The sequence below is a fragment of the Typopeltis vanoorti genome, chromosome 6 (genome assembly GCF_054136105.1).
Source record: "Typopeltis vanoorti isolate ZY-2024b chromosome 6, IOZ_Tvanoo_1.0, whole genome shotgun sequence".
Classification (NCBI taxonomy): Eukaryota; Metazoa; Arthropoda; class Arachnida; order Uropygi; family Thelyphonidae; genus Typopeltis; species Typopeltis vanoorti.
This window is the reverse complement of record NC_143554.1, coordinates 6,104,472-6,126,275: the sequence shown is the minus strand read 5'-3', so window position 1 is coordinate 6,126,275 and position 21,804 is coordinate 6,104,472. Positions and strand designations below refer to the sequence as shown.

At 37.7% G+C, this 21,804-nt stretch overlaps 1 protein-coding gene across 1 annotated transcript in view; it reads right to left on the bottom strand.

The window, feature by feature from the left end:
• LOC150105261 (diuretic hormone receptor-like) overlaps positions 1-5,581 on the bottom strand; it is a 54,865-nt gene extending 49,284 nt beyond the window's left edge. Inside the window, exons 1-2 of the mRNA XM_090394654.1 lie at positions 5,411-5,581; positions 498-620 (exon numbers count right to left, since the gene is read on the bottom strand). Coding sequence (XP_090250780.1) covers positions 498-620; positions 5,411-5,534 — 247 coding nt within the window. The 5' untranslated portion in view covers positions 5,535-5,581. The remainder of the gene's footprint in view (positions 1-497; positions 621-5,410) is intronic.
• Between the last annotated feature and the right edge of the window lie 16,223 nt (positions 5,582-21,804).

Sequence of the window (21,804 nt, the reverse complement as noted above, 5' to 3'; positions counted from 1 at the left end):
GAAATTATCAGCAGAGATTAGTCTTGCTGGTCAATGCGCGCGTGCAACCTAAAACGTCTTCATTCATGGTATGTTATCTTGAGTGTCTAGTTGAATTATTCACGTGATCACGTCGGTGTAGGGATTTGATTTTTGTAAGTGCGCCTGGTGTGGAAATCCATCAGAAGACTTTACAACGCAGTGTTTCGACAACGCTTTTCTACAACGAAGCGCAAATGGCCGAAACGGCCAAAGAATGATCTGAGCGCCATCTGTATCAATGAGGATGCATGCAGTAACTGAGAAGAAACCTTTTCTAGTTTTTAACAGTTGTCGGGATCGATGAAATAGCAAACTAAATGCAGCAAGTCACCATTCAGAGGTAAAAGGTTGTACTCACTTGAGTAACAAGTGAGGCCTGTGAATGTCGGCCAGTTGCTATCACTGGCTCGATCTTCACTTGAGTATTTTAAGTAATGGGAACTCGTTTCTTCGTATTGCAATTTTAATGAACTTACCTCTGCTGTCATACTTGATGCCGTTAAGCTCGTGGAAACACGGTAGGACAGCAACGAGGCCGGCATTTGTCACAGGCCAACAGGACAGTCCATCCCAATTAATCCCGCAAATGGGATAGGAACCTGAAGAAAAAAAAAAAAAAATCCCGTTAAGCAGTCACTCATTTCATTAAAGAAGAAATAAAGAAATTTGCATTTCAGGTGCAATTGGCCCCAGTCCTATGCAGATACAGTATTTACAAATTCACCAAAAATTGACCCCTTCGGATAACACATCGCTTACTTGTTTATAACACATGGCCGATTCAAATTTTAGAATTGCTGATGTTTAAAATGATTAGAAACTCTCTTCTTGTTCGCACACAGGAACAGATTTGTCACGTTTTCCCCTCGCTCCCCGTTGAAAATCTCCAATTAAATGGCTTTATGGAAGGTGATCTGACTGACTTCGTTATGAGATGAAACAGGAAAACAAATGCAGCTTTAAATTATTCGCTTCATTCGCTTCTACGGATGAAAAGGCAATCACAAAAGAGGACTTAATAAGATGTAGAAAAGAAAAGGTACGGAGTAAAGGTGGAGCAAGTTGTTTAATAAAGCGGAACTTTTAACAGAATCGTAACTGTTGATTGCACTTTATGTTTTGTGAACAAGATTCGTAATTTTCTTTAATCTTCCTGAATGCCACAATTCTGAGCTTTTTATCGCGACAAGGACGGCGAGAAAGCTTGTCGGCCGTTTTCAGTCAACATCTCGCATGCTGAAGACTACGTTTTGTGTTTAGGAGTCATGTCACATGAACACGTTGGGCATTGTTTGGGTTCTTCTTGCTCAGTGGGCATATTTTCAACATCTCCCTCCCTCCCCCCTCGAAAGAACAGTCTTCCATGTGATGTTTCCAGTACCTTCCTCGGTACTCATGTTGCAGCTTTTCAGTCTCGTTTTATTTTTCCGTTTTGCTGTAAACTGAGTTCAGTTTTTGTGATTGAAAGGAATAAACACCTGATGACTTTGGTGGCAAATTGCTTACTGTAAATTTTTAAATAAAAATTTTCGCCCGAGTATCAAGGTAACCTTCAGCTTAAATGGAAATCTGTCGTTGAAATGAAGCAAAACAAACATAAAAGAACAAAATCTTGAAGGCGAAATCGTGAGTTAACGTAGTGCAGATGGTCGTATTGTCCTAACGATGTTAAAAAGAACGCCACGGGCAGAAATCAGAAGCAAATTCTCTCGTAAGTGAATAACAGTGAACCATCCAGTCTGTTGAAACTGCGATGGTGTGTTCATGTGTCTTTCAGTGCTTTCTGCAGTCACAACATCAGGCTTGTATTTAATGTAATTTTGATCTTGTCAAAGAAGAACTGATTAAAATTCCCACTTAGGCTTCAAGTTATCAATATATATATATATATATATATATATATATATATATTTTTTTTTTTTTTTTTTTTTTTTTACTGACCCACACACGAAAGGTCACATATAGCAGATCAGGGCCGCGTCTGTTGGCAAAAGGATAAGAAGAAACGAGGAATCTGTTCAGTTTGTTTGAACAGCTGAATGTAATGGAGAAGGCAGAGTGGGGGGGGGCAGTGAAGTTGGTTCAGCGAGTTTCAAGATGGACTGCAAAAAGGTGCTAGTTAGCAGTTGCTCTCTTTTAATGATTTTGAAGGAGAGTGGAGGAATAATAGTGGCCAATTCAGCAAAACGTTGTTCATGAAAGATCTAGAAGAGGCACAAGGCAGAAACTGAACGTCTGTGAGAAAGGGATTGAAGTGGGTCTGAGAGAGGGGGGGGGAGGATCATCGATTAACCATATTACTCCCTTCTGGACAGACGCGAGCAATCCTAAAGAGAATCTTGGTGCACCACCCCAAATAAGGGAGAAATATTCCATGGCTGGGCGGATTTGGGCTTTGTATAGAGTTAGTGACTATACAAAGTTTTTTGACCGCTGCAGAAGCTATAGTTGAAATATGTTTATGCCGGAAAAGATCGGAGGTGCAGGTCAGCCCAGAAGAGAAATCTGATTGTTTGGATATCTGGGTATTACTGAAGGTCAGGGGGAAGGATGCGAGTTCTTTTTTTCGAGAGATCAGGCTGGACTGAGTTTTGGTGGCATTAAGGTCTACGAGGTTGTCCTTGCATTATTGAAATATATCGAACCACTAAGCGTGGTGGATCTTGAGGATTTACTGTCATCAGCAAAACTATGAATAGGAGTGAAAGTCTGTGAGAGCACGTCGTTTATATACAAGAAGGAGAGAGGGGATGAAAGAACGTAACCCTGAGGCCTGCATTGGTGGGGAAATCTGAGATTAGCTGTAGATCGCGAGCAGCGGAATCCTTACTGTTGCACAATGATTAGTTAGTTGATACAAGAGTCGATTATTGATGACTTTATAATTTTTGAGAAAACAGAAGTGAGAACAATTGGACCATCATAACTTTCATTTCCTGGTGATGTTAACATTCTATGCATTACTGGATTGACTGAGATCCCATTTTAGCTTCGTTTTAGTTGATAGTATGACAGACTGCAAATGCTGACATCACAACGTCGATGTTCGTATCGACGATACCAGCAATCTTATAATGATAAAAATTAAAGTTAGAATTTGCTTTCTTTTAAGAACTAGCTTAATTGCAAGTGCAGGAAAATTTACTTGTGAAGTTTTAATGTATTGGTTCCCTACATTTCACTAATTTCGTATTTACGAGTAGGTTATGGTACCCAAAATAAATAACAAAAATGTCATGGGCAACCACAAATCAATGATTTGTTCATCACTTATAGGAACTAGATTGAAGACAGAAGAGGAGAACAGTATTTTTAATCGTTGGATTAAAATAAAATAATAATAATAAAGATAGATGAAAAAGTCGGTTCGACGAAGCCCTCCTTTTTGTTGGAAAGACGTGGATTTCGCATCCCACTAGGACGCAAAGAACGTTTATCAATGTATTTTTAGATAAATGTCAGTTCACCGGTCTCATACGGCGGTGGAAGGGTTTCCTCCATTAAAAAACAAGCAAAACCAGCTAGGAGAGCTGTAGCAATTTTGCATATCAATATCTAAATTGCTATAAATATAATTTGTAGCAATTTAGATACAAATATATATATATATATATATATATATATATATATATATATATATATATATATATATATATATATATATATATATATACAGGGTGTTCGGAATAAATTTGACAGTTTCGTAAGGAAAAAGAAAATCTTCTTTGTATCTATTAAATTTAATGAATTGACAAAAAAACATTACAGGCAGAGTTAATTACAATACTATCAACAAGATTTACTCAAAATAACCACCATTAGCATCGATCACAGCTTCAATTCTGCTTCGGAACCTCGAACAAGCTGATGCTACAGTCTCCCTGGGAAGGGCCGCAAAAACTGTTTTAATTTTATCCATTAACTGGGCTTTTGTATTACTGGAAGTGCGATTGGTGTCTTTTTCAACTGCGCCCCATACAAAATAATCCATGGGGTTAAGGTCTGGGGAGTTTGGAGGCCAAACATTTGGACTGGTGAAGTCGTAGAAATTTTCAGACAACCATTTTTGACTTTTCCCAGAGGTGTGGCAAGGGGCCGAATCCTGCTGCCATACATACGGCCTACCATTGGCTACCCTTGTTATCCAGGGCTTGACTACAGTTAGCAACTCCACGAACAAAGCCCGAATTCCAATGCCAGGGTTCTTCAACACCTGTTCCTGCAGATTTGCGAGGAATTCTGCTGTACGAACGCAATCAGATCGTCTGCTAGGGATCTTTCTTCTTGCTACATCCTCGTAGTCACCATTGCAAGTCTCTAGTTCATGCCTGATTGTTTTTACTGTATTCAGGGAGCATTGGGCAGCAGTCGTAATATCCTTATTTTGATGGCGGGCACGAATCATCATGATACAAGTTATTCTCTTCCATGATTCAGGTGGGTTCCAGCTATCCATCCTTTCTGACATCTTGTATATGAATGAAGAAGGGTCCAAACTTTTAAACGAAGAGAAGTGTGTGTTAATACATGTAACTTACGGAAAAATATAATTAATTATAAATATGTCAAATTTATCCCGAACACCCTGCCTATATATATATATATATAAGACTAACCCACTATAACCTAAAATGAATGTTATGAAAGTCAGTCTAGCCACATTGCGGGCCTTAAGGCACCGTAGCATGTGAAAACATGAACAGTCTTTGAGAACGAGAGAACATTTTTTTTTTTTTTTTTACTATTAAAAACTGTTTTGTTGTACTGTGACATCTGCCGACATTAGTGTTCCGATTTGAGATGATGAAAATGACGCAACGAATATCACAAGCGCGAAGTTTAATCCTAGAGATAGAGAGAGAGAAAAGCCATTTATGTTATTTTTTTTATTTATTTATTTCGTATGATACAACAGTCGTGAGCCCCTTTTACAAGGAGGTACGGCACCATATAAGCCCCCCCCCCCCTAATTTTATCCGGGCTGGAGACCGGCATAGCTGACGAATCAGGCCTATGGCTGGGTCTTAATTCCTGACTGTAATCCATGTGTGTGTGTGTGTGTGTGTGTTCACGATTTGCCTGTTCTGGGAACGAAAAACCCCGTACCTCCGTAGGAGACCATCGAACTCCTTTCGTCGAAAGAGATCAGATAAAGGTTCCTCACGTCGCTGACGGGATTTGAACCCGTCTTTCCGACCAAAGGGCTTCGTCTGTACCGACTGATCTACGGAGGCTCGCCATTTATGTATTCTGTTATTTCACGAAAATTCGTATATCGAAAGTGACGAAATTAATTGATTCATCGTGGTCACGGGAAGGGGATTTTTTTTTGAGTGTGATGCAACCTGATCAGAGATGTAAACGGTCGAAGCAAAAACGAAGTACTCACCGTTGGTCTCGAAGGACGAGTTTTCCAGTTGTCGACACTGCTCTTCAATGGACGAGAGAGAAACTCCGTCTTTAGTGACGAGCAGGTGAGCTGTGCCGTTTGCTTCTTGATTGGAATTCATCATCTTGCAGTCGTTTCTCGATCTCTATGCTGACTTCCTTCAAATCGAGAAAAAAAAAAAATTACTCCCCCTACTCTGGTTTGAAAGCGTTTCTCAAGAACTTCTTTTCTGAATGACGTTTCTTGCGGTGCGCCAATGAACGGATTTTCATATTCTGATGAAAACAATTTGCAGATAAAAGGCTCTCAGAGGATTTCCAAGCAATCTGAAAAGATATAAATAATCCCAACTGTAAGGAATATTCCATTAATTGTTTTTTTTTATTATTATTTCACAGGGATGTGCTGTTTACGACAGACTTTACAGTCGCCTATATTTGAAAAACACTCATTAAGCTTAAAATTCTAATTAAAGCAAGTCAATATGCATACACGTGTTTGTAGCGTTCGTGTAGGTTTTATATCCGACTTATACAAAAACGATTAGACTGGACAAACCAAACTATGTCTGCTCTTATTTTTGGTTATTACAGAAATCACATTTCTAACTGAATAAGCCTTTGTCTAGAAATTTACGCCCCCTAGTGAAGCATTTCTGTTGAATTATTTTTCATTCTGTTAAATATGCACAAAGAACAAATTGCTTTTGATATCCGAATCCTTCAGTTTTGAATGCGAGTTAGCCAGTCTCGTATGGAGATGGGACGGGTTTTCACCCGACAGAACAAACAAATCGGCCAAGGACTTATACAACTGAGACTTTCTTAAAGTATGTACGCACAGGATTAAGCGTCCTATCGTAGCATAAATTCGGGTATTCATTAAGCAAAATTACTTTGCTGTCAAGGGTCATTGATCCTAGCACTAAAGGCGAACGTAATATACGACTGAAGAGAACAGTTCTGTGGGGAACACTCAACAGTTTTAGCTTTGAGTGAAGGTCAAGTTTACAGCGAAGGCGTATGGAAATGGACACAGAATAAGCGAATCCTGTTATGAGGAAAAGCCAGTTGCAAATTTAAAAATTTCCAGAAATTATCCGGAACACTAAACTATGAGGCTGTGTTTAAGCCAGCTTTATCTTATCCAACAGAAATTTTAGGAATGATGCAGTTGATCAAAGAAACTAGGCCACTGATAGGAGAGTTCTGGGGATAATTAGAGGAGTGAACTAGTGACATCAGTGGCAGAATTAAAGTAAAATGGATATTATGAAGGAACTTGCGATTGCTAGCATCTAGGAATGCATTAGCAGAATTAATCTCAGGTGTTCTTTGCCAGTCAGGCTGGCAGGGAAAAGACCAAGATCTAGGTGGGTTAGCATCGTATTTGATTTAATTGAATAAAACTATGTTAATTAAGTCAACTGAATATTTATTCAAAATGTTAATTTATAATTCCCGGCCTCGTTGGCCGAGTGGTTAACGTATCTGCTCTCAAGCCAAAAGGCTGCGGGTTCGAATCCCTCCATGGACATGGATGTTTGTGATTGTCTGTGAAAACACTAGTGGTGGCTGGCGGTAGATGGCGTTGGTGTAGTTGCGGCTCGTTGTAGTTGGTGAATTGAGTGGTGGAGACAGTTGTAGAGTAGGCGTCCTCCCTCGATGAGTCTTTGGACTCCCTGGGGTTGTCATGCAATAATAATTTAACTATAAATACGATTTTATATTCTCAGTATCCTCCACCGTACCTCTGACCATGCACTGGCAACGAAAAGCAACGACCTCTTGCGCCAGCTACTTAAAGCACGAACTGTTAGCCGATTATTGTCACCTTTTATTAATGACATGATTTGAAGACACCATTTCATACATCTGGTTGAGTTGTCTTCAGTAAAAATCTAGAATCCATCTGAAAGCGTTCAACGAATTTTTTGCCAAAAGAAAATCCATGCGTGTGTGGGCAAACTTGCCTTTTAATATATTTAAAGTACTAAATATTAAGTTATTTGGATATTAATTAAAATTCCATTTTATTTCTGAATAAATTTTATAATATGAAAGGTGGGGTGACGTGTAAAAGTTAAGACAACTCGAGGTGGAATCCGCAATTAGTGTGTTTAGCGCTTCCTTCTTTTCCCCTTACGTCATTTACAATCTGAATAACAGTTTTGCTACGTTTCAGTTTCCTATGTCTTCGAAATCAAAGCACAAGCACATCATCTTTGTGTTTACGATAACGCTGTGCTTAACCCCTGAGGTTGAGTGGCGCTATGAAAACCGATTATTGCAGCGACTTGTTGTTGTAAGCATATATCTTTCGCACGTGTACTGCTGACAGCTGGTTCGTTTCTGGATTAAATTTTATTCTTTCTTGCAGATCTCTCCCCACCCCCATCCGGTGCTGCCACTTTCACTCTTGTTTGAAACAGTCAGGTGACATCATAATTACCCTGTCATCAAAAGTTTCACAAAACACGACGTCATTCCTTTTTATTCAGAAGCTATAAAGGAAATGTCGCCAACAGAGATGGAAGTTAAATACCCTACAGCAGTGTTTTCTAGAGTGTAGTACTCGTACGATGCCCCATTTTAAAATTATTTTTAATATTTTGTCTACGTATTGTTTCGCATAAGTGCAGATTTTTTCTATAATGTTTGGTTTGGTTTGGTTCTGGTAACACTTTTCGGCAAACTTAATTATTATTTTACATTTATTTCTTCGTGCCATGAATTCTGTTGAGTGCAGACAATTCGAAATACTGTTTATTTCAGATTTAGATTCAATCTCATCACTCAAGGATTTTTCTACAGATAGGCTTTCCAGATGTTTTTTCATGAGTTAGTAATACTGGTATAATTTTAGATCAGCGTCACATGTGATCTTTTTTGTAGTGTGTGACGCGATGTATGCACCTGTGGGTTTAAAATGGTTTACAAAAGTGCGAATCTATTTTACGCCAAGGAATAACGCAAAGTTGATGTTTGGCTTCATCTGCGCTCTCACGACTTTGGCTCTCGTTTCTTTACTTTATTATGTTACATTTTAAAAGTGGGAGGCTTTAAAACAAGCTCACTGCTCTTCTTAGGCTTGTAAGTCATTTTCAACTGTTGCGCAGCGATTCAACGTTACAACTCAGTAAGGACATTAGCAACTTAGTTACTCTAGGTCCGTGGTGGCGAACCTTTTTATGTGCGCGTGCCAAAAATTTACAAATCGACTTCCTGACGTGCAGGCGCTTGCCAAAAAGTTACCAATCGAGTTGCTGACATGCGGGGCAGTTTTTAATAGGGGAAAAATTAATAGAAAATTAATCAAACTTAATTTATTTATAAATTTATATTATTTTATAACTATTTATAATTTTATAAATAATATTTTATTTTATTTATAATTATGATTATAATTAAGAGTTACGGGAGCCTGTGTAGCTCAGTAGAAGTGGCGTTTGCACTCTACAGCGCTTGACCGCACGAAGAAAGGGTTTGGTGGTTCAAATCTAGTCGCCGACTAGAGGAAATTTTTCTAAGCCTTTTTTCGACCGGTTCCCGAGTTAGTCGATCTCTGGCATGGGCAAGCGGGTTTTTCCTCCCGGAAACTCGGGTTTTTCGTCCCGTAAACTCAAGAAAATCGACCGCAGAACCCACATTATTTTCAGACATTAAATATATTGTGTTAAGGTTAGGGACCACGAGATGGCGGCACATTTGAGCCGTCTCTCTTCACTGTGTACCGGTTAATTAGTGATAGCCTTGGGCCATCTATCTCCGATTGGTACCAGTGGAGATTGAACTGCCCACTCAGTCTCCAAAAGTTAGATAGGGCTAAATGGCCTCGCCTACTCCCGTATACGGGAATAAAAAGGCGTTAGCTGATTTTTTTTTTTTTTTTTTTTGATTAAGAGTTACAAAGATTATATCCGGATTATGGGATTTAAATTATGAGGACAGATTGCGAGTATGTGGATTGCAGACTCTAGTTAACAGAAGAGGGGTGATATGATCGAGGTCTATAAACTTTTAAATCGGTGTTATATAGCATTTCAAATGATGAAATTTTTCGTTATATGGAAGGCGGGGAGAGAACACGGGGGGAGGCATCCATGGAAGTTAAGGTTGTTCTCAGTCAAGAAAGGAGTAAGAGCTAGGTTTTTCTCCCAGAGAGCAGTTAGTGAGTGGAATAATTTACCCTTAGGGGTAGTGAGTGCATCTAGTGTGAATGAATTTAAGGGAAGGTATTGATAGCTGGGTTGGGTAATTTACAGCCTCCCTCTATGAGTCCTTGACTCCCTGGAGGTCTCAGATGATGATGATGATAATAATAATAATATTTATTTATATATAAATTTATATTATTCAGCGTAAAACTGAATTTTAATGATGTTGGTTTGAAAAAAAAAACGCTAGTGAGAAAAATATTTATGCATTGTAACTCACCATAGAAGTCAGCTGAGCAGGAGAAACAGCAGAAGGATGTCAGCTGAGCAGGAGAAACAGCAGAAGGATGTCAACTTGTCGGCGAAACGCCTACCGTATTTACTTGAATATAACTTGCCCTCGCGTAAAACTCGCACCCATGATTTTACTTCATGAAAAAAGACATTAAAAAGTTTTGCATATACCTGGCACACGAAAAATGTTTAAACATGTTCACATCGAGACGATAGTAACTCGCTCCCTGCGGTTAACAATACGCCCTCTCCAACAGCCATTATACTGCAGATGCAAGAAAAACAAGTTTTATTGTATCCCTGAATAAGGTACAGAGCCTTTTACAGTCTGTGTAATATATTTCTCAACAAATAGTGCAATTAGACAATTGGAATAAAACGGCGCTAACTAATGAATCACATGTCCCATCTCACAGAAACTATGTTGTATAGACTCAAGCAAAACTATATGGTGCACGGAAAACGCAGTATCTAACTAAAAAAAAATATTATCCAATTTTTCAATTACATGAAATAAGTGTTTTTTTTTAATTGTATTTGAAATTCTCGATGTTATTATGACAGATCACAAAGGCTAACTTCAAATAAAATTCTACCACGAATTGAAATATGCCATATAATGCGTGTGTGAGTTGGCCTACCAGCTCAAACGCAAACAAGCAGATAAAATTCAACCAAGGGTTGACTCTGTGTGAGTTGAGCCCGCCGGTAATGAGAAGTTCCGTTGGAACGATAAATAAAACCCCTGTTCTGAATGTGTTAAAACTAAGAAATATATATATAGTGAATGTTGTTATGGCAGTTTCAGATGATATGGAATTCGGTTGAAGAGAATTAGCATTTCAATTCAACTGTTCGCTTACCTTTGTCTTTTAGTCGCGAGATCTTTTGTTAATACTGCACCAATCATATGCACACCTTCATAGCTGCTCTCTCGTGTAAAACAAAATTTAACTTTTACGTATTGTAACAATTAAAGAAAATAGTTGAATAATTTATAAGCGTATAAAAGGATATCATCTGTAAATCGTTGACGTGCCAGCAAAATTCTCGGACGCGCGGCATAGGTTCGCCATCTAGTCTAGATGAAATTTAGGGAACCGAAATAACTAATTGGACACTCCTCGTTATTGCTGAACCCCTTGTAATGTTTGACTAGATGGGAGAAAAGACCGGAACTATTGCAAACAACGGAGACGCCTTGCGCGATTGATTCATCTACGTTAGCGCTTCAACAACCTTTGCTGGCGTAGTGATGTAAAAGAGTGAAGAAGGGTGAAAAAATTAAGAAAAACAAAAGTAACGTATTTTATAATTTTTAGAGGTAAATTATACCTGTATTTTCAAGAGCACTGTTCCACGGAACTGGCCACCATTCCTCCACTTTTCTTTAATACGTCCTGTTGGTCAACGTCCATTTTTTTGTAGCTTACATAACCAACTTCTCTTCCTCTTTCATTCTATTACTGGATCAGCCGCCTTCATACGGAGAACTAATCTCCAGCTGTTCAAGAAACACATCAAGATGTACAAAGTTTTTTACCTTTTGTATAATATACGTTAAAGATACCGAGCTATTTTAAACTTGGTTTTACTCCGTTTCCCAAGTAAGCAAATAGACAAGTAAGTCAAGTTTGCTCCTGCAAGACACATCAAGATGTACCTTGTTTTCTTTAACCACGAGTCACAAACGGCCCTGTTTTGCAACCTCTCGACTGGGATTGAGATATTTTTAAAGGATCATATGAAACGCTGTTGAAATTTTAAATGAACTTTAAAATAAATCTTTCATCAGTCTTGAGTCTGAGTATTCTTGGCCAGCCTGTTGAAATCAAAGCAATTGAATTCATAATTTGAGAAACGATGAAAATTACAGCAGAAATGAAATCATAAACACTTTCCCAGCAAATATTAGTTCCTACGTATATAAATGTTACACGACGATGAAGACAGATGCTTGGTATTTTACGTTTGACTGTGCTTGATAGTTTCAGCGTGTATAAAGATTTATTTAAACAGTGTGATAATAAGAAAAACAAGAAAAACAAAAATTCTTTCCACTGATATTCTCATTTTTTTTTTGTTCGAAATGTTTTTTCGAAAAAAATAACCTAAGGTTATGTCATACTTCATTTTGAAATCGGATTTAGTTTTCCCTAATGACTTGAAAAATGTTCTAATCGATTATCATATGGGTTCGGAGGTAAACATTTGGTCAGGTCGTGTTAGGAGTAAAAATCTTGATCCAATAAAGCTGCTCGTGAGTACATTTTTACTCTCATCCCGAGATGGTTTATTGTATTAATAAATTAATTGAAGCACTCAGGCCAGTATTGTCGTAGTGTGTTGATCATATCACACGGAATGTTTCAATGATGAGGTCAAACTTCAGATCTTCGATATTTCTCGTTCGGGGAAAACAAGAACACTCGTGTTTGAAAGTCTTTCATATGAAATTCCCCTGTGATGATATTTCTTCGTAAGCCTGAACTAATGCTGCATATCCAGATATTCCTTTTATAGCTTTTCAAAAGACAAACTGATCAGATTACTCCTGACGAGGAAGCTTTTAATTTCTATGTCAACTTTCCTTGAAAGTCTGAACTTCTTTGATACACGTAAATTGGTTTCATTAACTCGTATCTCCGGTAAGTGTTTTCCACTGCTTGTTTCCATAGTAACAGCACGACTAGTCTCGTCGGATTCATAAGAGTAGCTGCATCTTGCTCTTCACCGACTTTTTTTTCTTTCGAAGAACAGGAATAAACTGCTGCTTGAAGAAACGAGTGCATGCAATGTTGGATAGTTTTTTTAATTATTTTAAGATCCTGTTACAGTACTTTTGTTTTTTTTTAAAAAAAAAAAAAAAACCTGCTTAAATAAAGGAAAATTTCGCCAAAAATGCTACATGAAACGATAAGGACTCAGAAAAGTCGTAATACTGTTGTGCGGAAAAACACAACCAAATTCTTCTTTTTTTTTTTTTTTTAAATAAGAACGGAATTATCTCCAAGTAGAGATAGAACTGGAATAGAATTTTTAATTTTTTTTTTTTTAATAGTTGGCAAGATTGGTGGTAACAGGGAGAGGAGTGCTAGAACAAGCGAGGGCTGATCGTAAATATATTAGCAACCAAAATCGTTGTGTTGTTTTGTAGTAACCGCAAATATTTATTGACGATCCTTTTTGGTGTTTAAAAACGGTCCTTTAAAAATGGAACCAACGTGTTTTTTTAAATAGTTTTTAAAAAAGCCTATTCGTCCATTACGATTTGACAATCATTCTATTACAACTTTTGGAACATGCAAAGCAATGCCAAATGATCAAATGATTTGGCACGTGCTTCTTTCCTGTCAACCGAAAATGGATCGAAAAGTATTCCACTAACATTGAGTAAAAAGTCACACTTAGGAACTTGTAACTTATTACCAAATGAGAAGCCATAAAAGCCCACCGGAGCCTTGATTTCAGAGCCATACACAAATCGCAGATATCGGAGGAGAATTCTAGTATCAGTCTGTCTCTCACAAACTTAGGAATCCCACAGAGGAAAGGTTATGGTGAGTTAAAGAGTAAATGGCTAACATTGAATTTTTCAAGTGGCCTTCAGGTTTGCAGTCACCTGGGCGGTGGTCTCGCACGGGTGATGAAACACGAACATCTATGCCCAAGGCAAAATCTGAACCCGCAGCCTGTTGATTGGATAATGGAGAGGTTAACCACTTAGACAACCAGGACGAGGCATTAACTTCACATTTAACTAACTGGAATAATTGATTACTCGAAAAGATTTGTGCTGTGGACTCCTGAAACAAGGATATTCGACTATAAGGAGGAGGGCTTAAATAAGTTTAGTCAAAGTTATGCCGGAAGCCGTAGCATAGAAACTGTTAAGTTTTTTTTAGCTACCAGATTTCGCAGTTCCTATGAGAATATTCTTCAAGAGAGAAAAAAAATAAGAGATGCTTAATCTAAGGCTGTATAGTCCAGTGCACACGACGTATATATCCATAGCGCTGAGCCGCCTGAAGGAATTTCTTTTAAGACTCCCCCCCCCCTTCGACAGCTTCCTGAATTAGTCGATTTCTGGAAGAGGAAAGTGGGGTTTTGTCCGATAAATTCGACTTTTTAATCCCGAAAACAGGAAATTGACCATAGGATTCACAGTTTCTGACAATGTATAATAAACATTAATGTGTGTGTGTGTGTGTGTGTGTGTGTGTGTTTGTAGAGAGAGAGAGCAGCTATCTGGAATTGGTTCAAAGTGGAGACTGGCTGCTCTTTAATCTTCAAAAAAAAAAAATATATATATATATTTTTTGTTCCCACTCATCAAAGGTTATTGACAGTACATTTTGTACCATGGGTGGGCTAGGGATATTTTTTAATCAGTTATCTCTATTTTTTTTTAAATTTATTTTTACATAATGAAATTGGTCTGTAGTGCAGAAACCCTGCTCTGGAGACAAAACATGGAACTTTTTCAAGGCCTTGCATGAATGTCGCTTCGTCATCTCTCTCATGTGAGAGATGAAGTGAACCTTACGTATTAAAATAAATGATCTCAACTAACTATTGTCCAAAGATCGGACAACCGCATAAACTTATACAGATCTAAAATATTAGAATCTAAGCACGTTTGTAATGACTTCAACATAGTTGTACACCTTCTCCTTCATCAATAATCCCCTTGATGAGGAGCATCATTATAGAGAACATGAGAATGAAAAAAAAAAAAAAAAAACTTGTATTTATAGAAGGAACACAATAGGCTTAAAGATGCTCTGGTTTCAACCGCAAAGAAATTTTCGTTTCGTTTCATATTCAAATGAATTAGAAAAGTCAAAAAGAAGCTTCTCAAAGAAAATCATATTTTTAGATATCTATACATACTGGCCACTGAATTAGAAATCTTTATGCAGATGTATGGAAACGCCACTTCCATAGCGTATGCAAAATACATGGTTACTAGCGTCACCACGTGTTCTAGACCACTGTTTAAGAATGTTGCTGGTCAGAAATTGTCAATAGTGTTGCTCAATTGATCACAATAGAAAAAACAAAGCATCTTTCGGAGTTCGATCAAGGGCTTACTGTGAGTGCCTGTCTGGCTGATTTTGAAAACAGCACAGCCGAGTGCTTTCTCAAAAGGTGAGATAGCCCGAATGTTTGATCAGTGGAAAAATAACTGCCTTTACTTGTCTCACAGTCGGAACTCTGGCCCTAAGAGTCTGTTGGAACGAGATCGCCGTCGTCTGAGAAAGGCTGTACGGACAAACAGAATTGTGTGCAATTCTGTTGCGCACTTGACCGAAGCATTTAATGAGGGCCGTTTCGTGTCTCGCCGAACTATGCGCAGGGAATTGAAGGGGATCGGAATTTAAATGTCCAACACGATATTAAATAAAAGTTTTTAATTGAGTGGCCGTTATATGTAGTTGGACTTTTCATTGTAATTAAAATCTTTTGATAGCTATAGTAAGTGAGTGAGTGAGTGTTGAAATACTCTTCTTCCTTTCCTGTGACAAGGCGCTGTTTCCTGTTAAGGAAAATGAAAAATGTCAAGAAGTCTCATCGGCTGTCTTTTCACAATGAAAACAAATGAGTAGTTGTATTAAGAATGGCAGGCAATGATTCCTGGCAATGTCTTCAGGTGCTATAAAACCGTTGGTATGCCAGGAGAGCCCATCCCTCCCAACTGAATATCTGATGAATGTCAGTTGCGCAACAGGGTTTTACTGCTCTGTGCAGCGAAGAGTGCTCCGAATGATCAGTTTTTCATATTTTGTGAAAAATTTGTTACTAAGCCAACACGAAGAATATAAAAATTAACTAGAAGATGTCATTTCCGCTTTCTTGTTCGGATATCAGATCTTATGAGCTCTTCTTAGTTCTACCTTGTCTAGAAAAACTTTCTGAAGGAGAGCTAACCGGTCTCCCAAGAGAGATGGAAGAATTTCTCGCTTCTGGAAACTCGGGTTTTTCTTCTCACAAAACAGACCGATCGAGCAGAGAACACAAATGCACACAGCCGACAACGTGTTGACTTTATATATTACTAGGGGGATATCCCCCCCCTTGGCGCCTACGGCGCCCAACCCCCTGTGTTCCGGACTGGTAGGTCTGTTCTCCTTGAATTCCAAGGAATGCCTGTCCCTTTGGAATCTCCTGCTTACATCACTCATGAGATAAAATTACTCTGGTCGCTTTGTTGTTCAACTTCGTGCATACGAATATAAAAATTCGTATAGTCTGGAAGTTAAAGGCATAAATGCCAAAAAATAATATTTCAGCTGGTTCAGTAATAAGACTCAATTCCTTGATTTCAATACTGCTACTTTTATTTTCATCCGATAAACTTGTGAACTAGTTGCTATAACTCAATATTTTTTATTTACTTAAGTAATATCCAAGAAACATGTTTGAATTTGTGTGCATGCTGACAAACTCAACAGGACAAAAAATACAAAATCCAGTAATATTGTAATCATGGCAATGTTTCGTCTGATTGCAACCTGGCATCCTTAGAGTTCAACAGAACAACCTGATTTCAGTTTTGATAATTGAGCGTTTAAGGATTACTAATTAAAGCTTATAATTAATGTAATTTTCTGAATTATAGGTTATGGGTTACAATGCGTAATAATAATATTCGTATGAAGTCCCTGCCCCGTCCCTTTTTTTGGGGGGGTGACAGATTGATCCCTGCTGATGAGGGATTAAGTAATATATATATATATATATATATATATATATATATATATATATATATATATATATAGATCAGGTGAGATTATAAAAGAAAGAAAAAAGAAAAAACACTAAAACACTGAAGCTTAAAATAAACTATGAACATCATAGAGAGTCTCTATATATAATTGACACTAAATCGTTGCGGTTGTATTTAAAGCTGTTCTTTCGTTTGTTGTATTGTCGGGAAATTGCGTGCTAGTAGCGTCTCGTGAACGCCAGTACCTGATTACAGCTGTATGAGAATCTGGGAGGTTGAAGCTCAAGTTATTATTTAGATAAACAGGATTTAAGATGATTTCTCTAGATTCCACGATTTTTCTCTCTAGTTCATCATTGCAACGGAAGATGTTAGTAGATTTTTCCCAGCAGACTTTGTGACTTTGGTTTTCATCATTAGGATTAGCCGAGAAAAGGTTATGACTAGATAATGCACTGGCTCGCTGTCTCTTGTAAGTAATGTCCCTCATGTGTTCTTCCATGCGCAATTCGACAGATTTGTCTGTCTGCCCAAAATAAGGAATATCACAATCACACAATATTTTATATACATCAGGGTATTTGAGATGATGGTGACAAGGTTTTGGGTGGCTTATTAAGAAATGGATCTTTGGAAGTGGAGTGAACAAGGTTCTGATATTGTATTTTTTAGAACTTTTGCTAATTTATGTGAAACTGAACTTATGTAAGGAATAGATATAATGTCTTTGAATCTATTTGTTTCTTCTGAACGATGTCTAGGAGGATTAAGAAGGAATTTTTCAATGATTCTCTTGGAATATCCATTAACTTTGAAAAAAGTTTTGAGATGGTTTATTTCTGTAAGAAGTTCATTTGGGTCATCCAGAAGAGAACGGGCTCTATGTCCCAAGGTGGAAATTATTCCAAGCTTATGAGGAGGGAAGTGATGGGACTGACTATGCAGATATCTGTTGGTGTGTATGGGCTTTCTACATATCGATATTTTGAGTTTACCAGAAGAGCGGGTCAGTTTAACATCAAGAAAAGGCAGGGAATTATCTGTTTCAAACTCTGCAGTAAACTTAATACTTTGATGTCGGCTATTGAGATGTTCGAGGAAAACCATAAGGGAATCATGTCCATGGCTCCAAATAATGAAGACATCATCCACATAGCGTTTCCAGAGCTGACACCCCTACTGTACGTTGGCTCAAGTTTTATTAAGCCAAGAATCCTGCTCTAGAGCAAGTATCACACTCGTCATATTTATTACACGCTGAAATGTTAGTTTCACTTATTTGCCCATTCTATTAATGTTTCTCTAATTAGAGATGTAGGATTGGCATGCCCTTAATTTTTCAGACGATTTCTGTCTTGAGCAAGAATAAGAAAAGAAAAAAAAAATGCAGAGAAAAATCTATCTGATCTGCATTGCCATAATTAAAATTAAACGGGAATGTTCGCGCGCTACACAATGAACAATGCTGTAAAATTGTGTGGAGAAAAGGAAACTTGTTTCAAAATTCTATGCTGGACTCTTATTAGAAATGAATGGAATATCCGCATTCTAACATACTTACCAATAAGGCGAGGATTTCCTTTTTCTAAGCTGGACTCAAGGACAGTTTTCAAAGGTGAATCCTGAGCTTTGTTCTGATGACACGAAAAAGATGCTTGAAAGTGAAATGATCAAAACCACAGCTACACTGACGCGCAACACTTTACTGAGATTGTAGAATGCCTCTGCACAAATCGCTGAATCATAAATGCACTGCAAATAAGTCGGCATAAATCGAAACGGAAGGTGATTCTGTTGTTCTGCACTATTAATAGCACTGACATTGCCAATTAAAACGATTACGTGTTTGGAACACTTAATAACAAAGGTGTGCCCATCATCATTAGCAGAACCTTTGGCAGGATGAGTAGGAACATTTTTAACATTGGGACCTCAGCAGAACTTTAGAAAAAGGATTGGCGATGCCATGTCACTGTCCAACACATACAACTTAAGCCTTAAAATATTTCGGAAGCAATTTTTGAAATATATATTTTTAAGACAAATTATTATATATAAAATTATAATAGCAGTAAATATCATAATTTGATGTCGAAGAAATCCCTTTTTAATTGTTCTCTGTCTGCAGTGCAAAGTGAACCCCCCCCTCCCTTATTAGCATTTCTTGCTCTGTAAACCTCTTATTCATTAGGAACTAAATGATAGCTAATCTTAATTTATTTTGCTCAATCTTGCTTTCATTAATTTCGATTCCCCTTCTACAAAGCTGGTGTCACTTTGATCCGTCGGTGGTAAATCGCAAGTTCTCCCCAACTCGAGCAACTCCGGCTGCTGCTTCTTTAACTCCGCGAACAGAACGAACAACACCGATCTAACACGAATTCAACCTTAACATTTCTAATTAAAAACTTCGAAAGCTTTTGATTTTGGGAAATCAAAAGCTTTCGAAGTTTTTCGAAGGCTTTCGGAGTGTGCAGAAGTTTTTTTAGCCTTGTCATTTTTGGAAATGGATAATCAGCCCATCGTGACTGCCAATGATTCCGAAGACTTCTGGCAAGAAGCAAACAGAGACCGCCATCTCGTGATTTTAAACCCTAATTTTGTATATTGTTTGAACTAGCGCATTCTACAGCTGAATGTTTTATGAGTTGCATACAGCTAAGCTAAGCTCCGTACTTAAATCGCTGTGAATGATATAATTTGGTTGGAAAGATCTAGGTTCGAATCCAGTCCCGCCTAGAAAATGAAGTACCTTTTCATAAACGTTTTCAAGTGAACTGGGTTAGCTGTTCTCGTATTGAAACTCAGGTGTCAATAACTAGAATCGACCCTATAATAGGTTACCTATAATGGTGCTTTACGCGTTCTAGAATTATGGAACTAGCATCTGATAGAATATTAAAAAAAAAAAAAAAAAAAAGGTAATTTTTGTGTTTCATCAGTATTAGAGTTTACTGCTTATCAGTGATACGAGAGTGGTCTGAAAAGTTCTCGGCCTAACCATGAAAAAACGAATTTATAATTTCAAAATTATTTTTATTTTTCAACATAATCTTCCTTAAGACTAATACATTTATTCCAGCACCATTATCCCGTCCCTGTAGCGGTTCTCAGTCTGCAAAGTATCCCTCTACAGCTGCAATCACCTCTTGATTCGAAGAAAAACGCTGATCAGAGGAAGAGTTTTAGTTTCGGGAAGAGAAAGAAGTCAGAGGGAGCCAAATCTGGGGAATAGGGTGGATGTTCAAACAATTCATAGGGCAGATCCCTTAAGTTTCCCATTGCCAAAACACTTTTGTGGGCAGGTGCATTGTCCTGATGAAAGATGATTTTTTTCTTCTACAAACCAGGTCTTTTCTCATGAATTTTTTTTTTTTTTTTTTTTGTCTGGTCTGGTTAAAAGATCGGAATAATATTCCCCGGTTATTGTTTTACCATTTTCAAGATAATTAATAAACAAAATGCCTTTAGCATCCCAAAACACCGATGTCATGACCTTTCCTGCTGATGGAACCGACTTTGTCTTCTTTGGCGCTGAACAACCAGCTTCTATCCACTGTTTTGACTGCTGCTTGGATTCTGGTGTATAATGGTGAATCCAAGTCTCATCCATAGTAATAAATCGATGCACAGAATCAGTTTTATTTCTTGTTAAAACGCTCCAAGCACTATTCAGAGATTTTCATGCGAGTGCGTTTTTGATCTGCTGTGAGCAAGCGCCGCACCCATCTTGCGCAAAGCTTTTTCATTTGCAATTCTTCAAGCAAAATATATCCTACACGTTCTTTTGAAATGCCCAAAGTCTCAGCAATTTCACACACTTTGACTCGCCGGTCATCCAATGCCATATCGTGCACTTCGTGCAATTGATCAAGTGCACGACATGGCATTGGATTTCTGATGTTGTTACACTTTTTGGGCTCCTTCACGTGGATCATCTTCAAGACTAGTACGGCCACATTTAACCTCGGCAGCCCATTTCATAATTGTCGATAACGAAGGAGAGAAGTACCTATAAACTTTTATGAACTTCGAATGAATTTCTTTTAGCGCTAAACCTTCTTTTACAAAGAATTTTATAACCGCACGATACTCAATGTTATCCATTTCAAGGGATACAGACAACACTTTTAATTCACACAGCTGTATAAAACAAACTACTTGATGGAATGACTTGCAATTTCACATGAATGCTTATGACAGATGTACCAACTTAGAAAAAAAAAAAAAAAACTCTTGCCGATAGTGTTGCTATATGTGGTCGAGGCTGAGAACATTTCAGACCACCCTCGTATATGACATCCTTTGGCTCATCAATGTTATGGTTTTTATTATTATTTTCCGGTTATTATTTTCATAAATAGAATTTATTTATGAAAATAACGCTTGTAACATACATTCAAATTTTAATGACAATTACAAAAATGGCACATTTATTCTGTAGCATTAGGGTTATTCAATAAACCAGATCGCAATCTTGCTGTTTTCAGCCTGTACGAAGACTGCTTTCAACCACACTGGCTTCCTTCATTTTGACAAAAGGTTTGGTCCAACGTCTACTCTTTTTAATATCTGTGTGTCTGGGGGAAGTATATATCGACACTAACTGGAACATAGTCTAAACAGCCGTGTAATCGAACTATCAGAGAAAAAAAAAAAGGCGGGGGGAGACAACTTTTGAATTTCAGTTTAGGAATTATTCTGTGCTGCTAGTTAATGCTATTTTTATGGATTAACTAGTACATGGAGGGAGGCGACGATGTCGTACTCCTAGGGAATGTGGAAGCTCAAAATTAGAGAGCACGTGACAAGAAGTATTTCAGGAAAGTCACTGCAATAAATTTGTGTCTTCGTTTGGATGCATTCCACGAAAGGAAAGAAATCCAAGGCTTTCTTGTACATCAAAAATCCATTATACCGCATATTTCTTGTATTAACATTTATTTTGCTTTTAATCTCCGGTTATTATGCTTCCTTTTCCTCTTCTTTGTGCGTTAGAGCTTGTTATAATTCTTAAATTTATGAATTTTACCAACTCAAAAAGGTACTCCAAATCAACATTCTTTCCTCAGCTCAAGGTTAATTATATTAAATGAATAAAGCATTTTTGCTATATTTCACTGCTTGACTACGATTAAGTATACGCGCGCGCACACACACACACACCTGTTTCCGGCCAACCTTGCAGTCTTGTTGGCTGGAAACAGGTGTGTG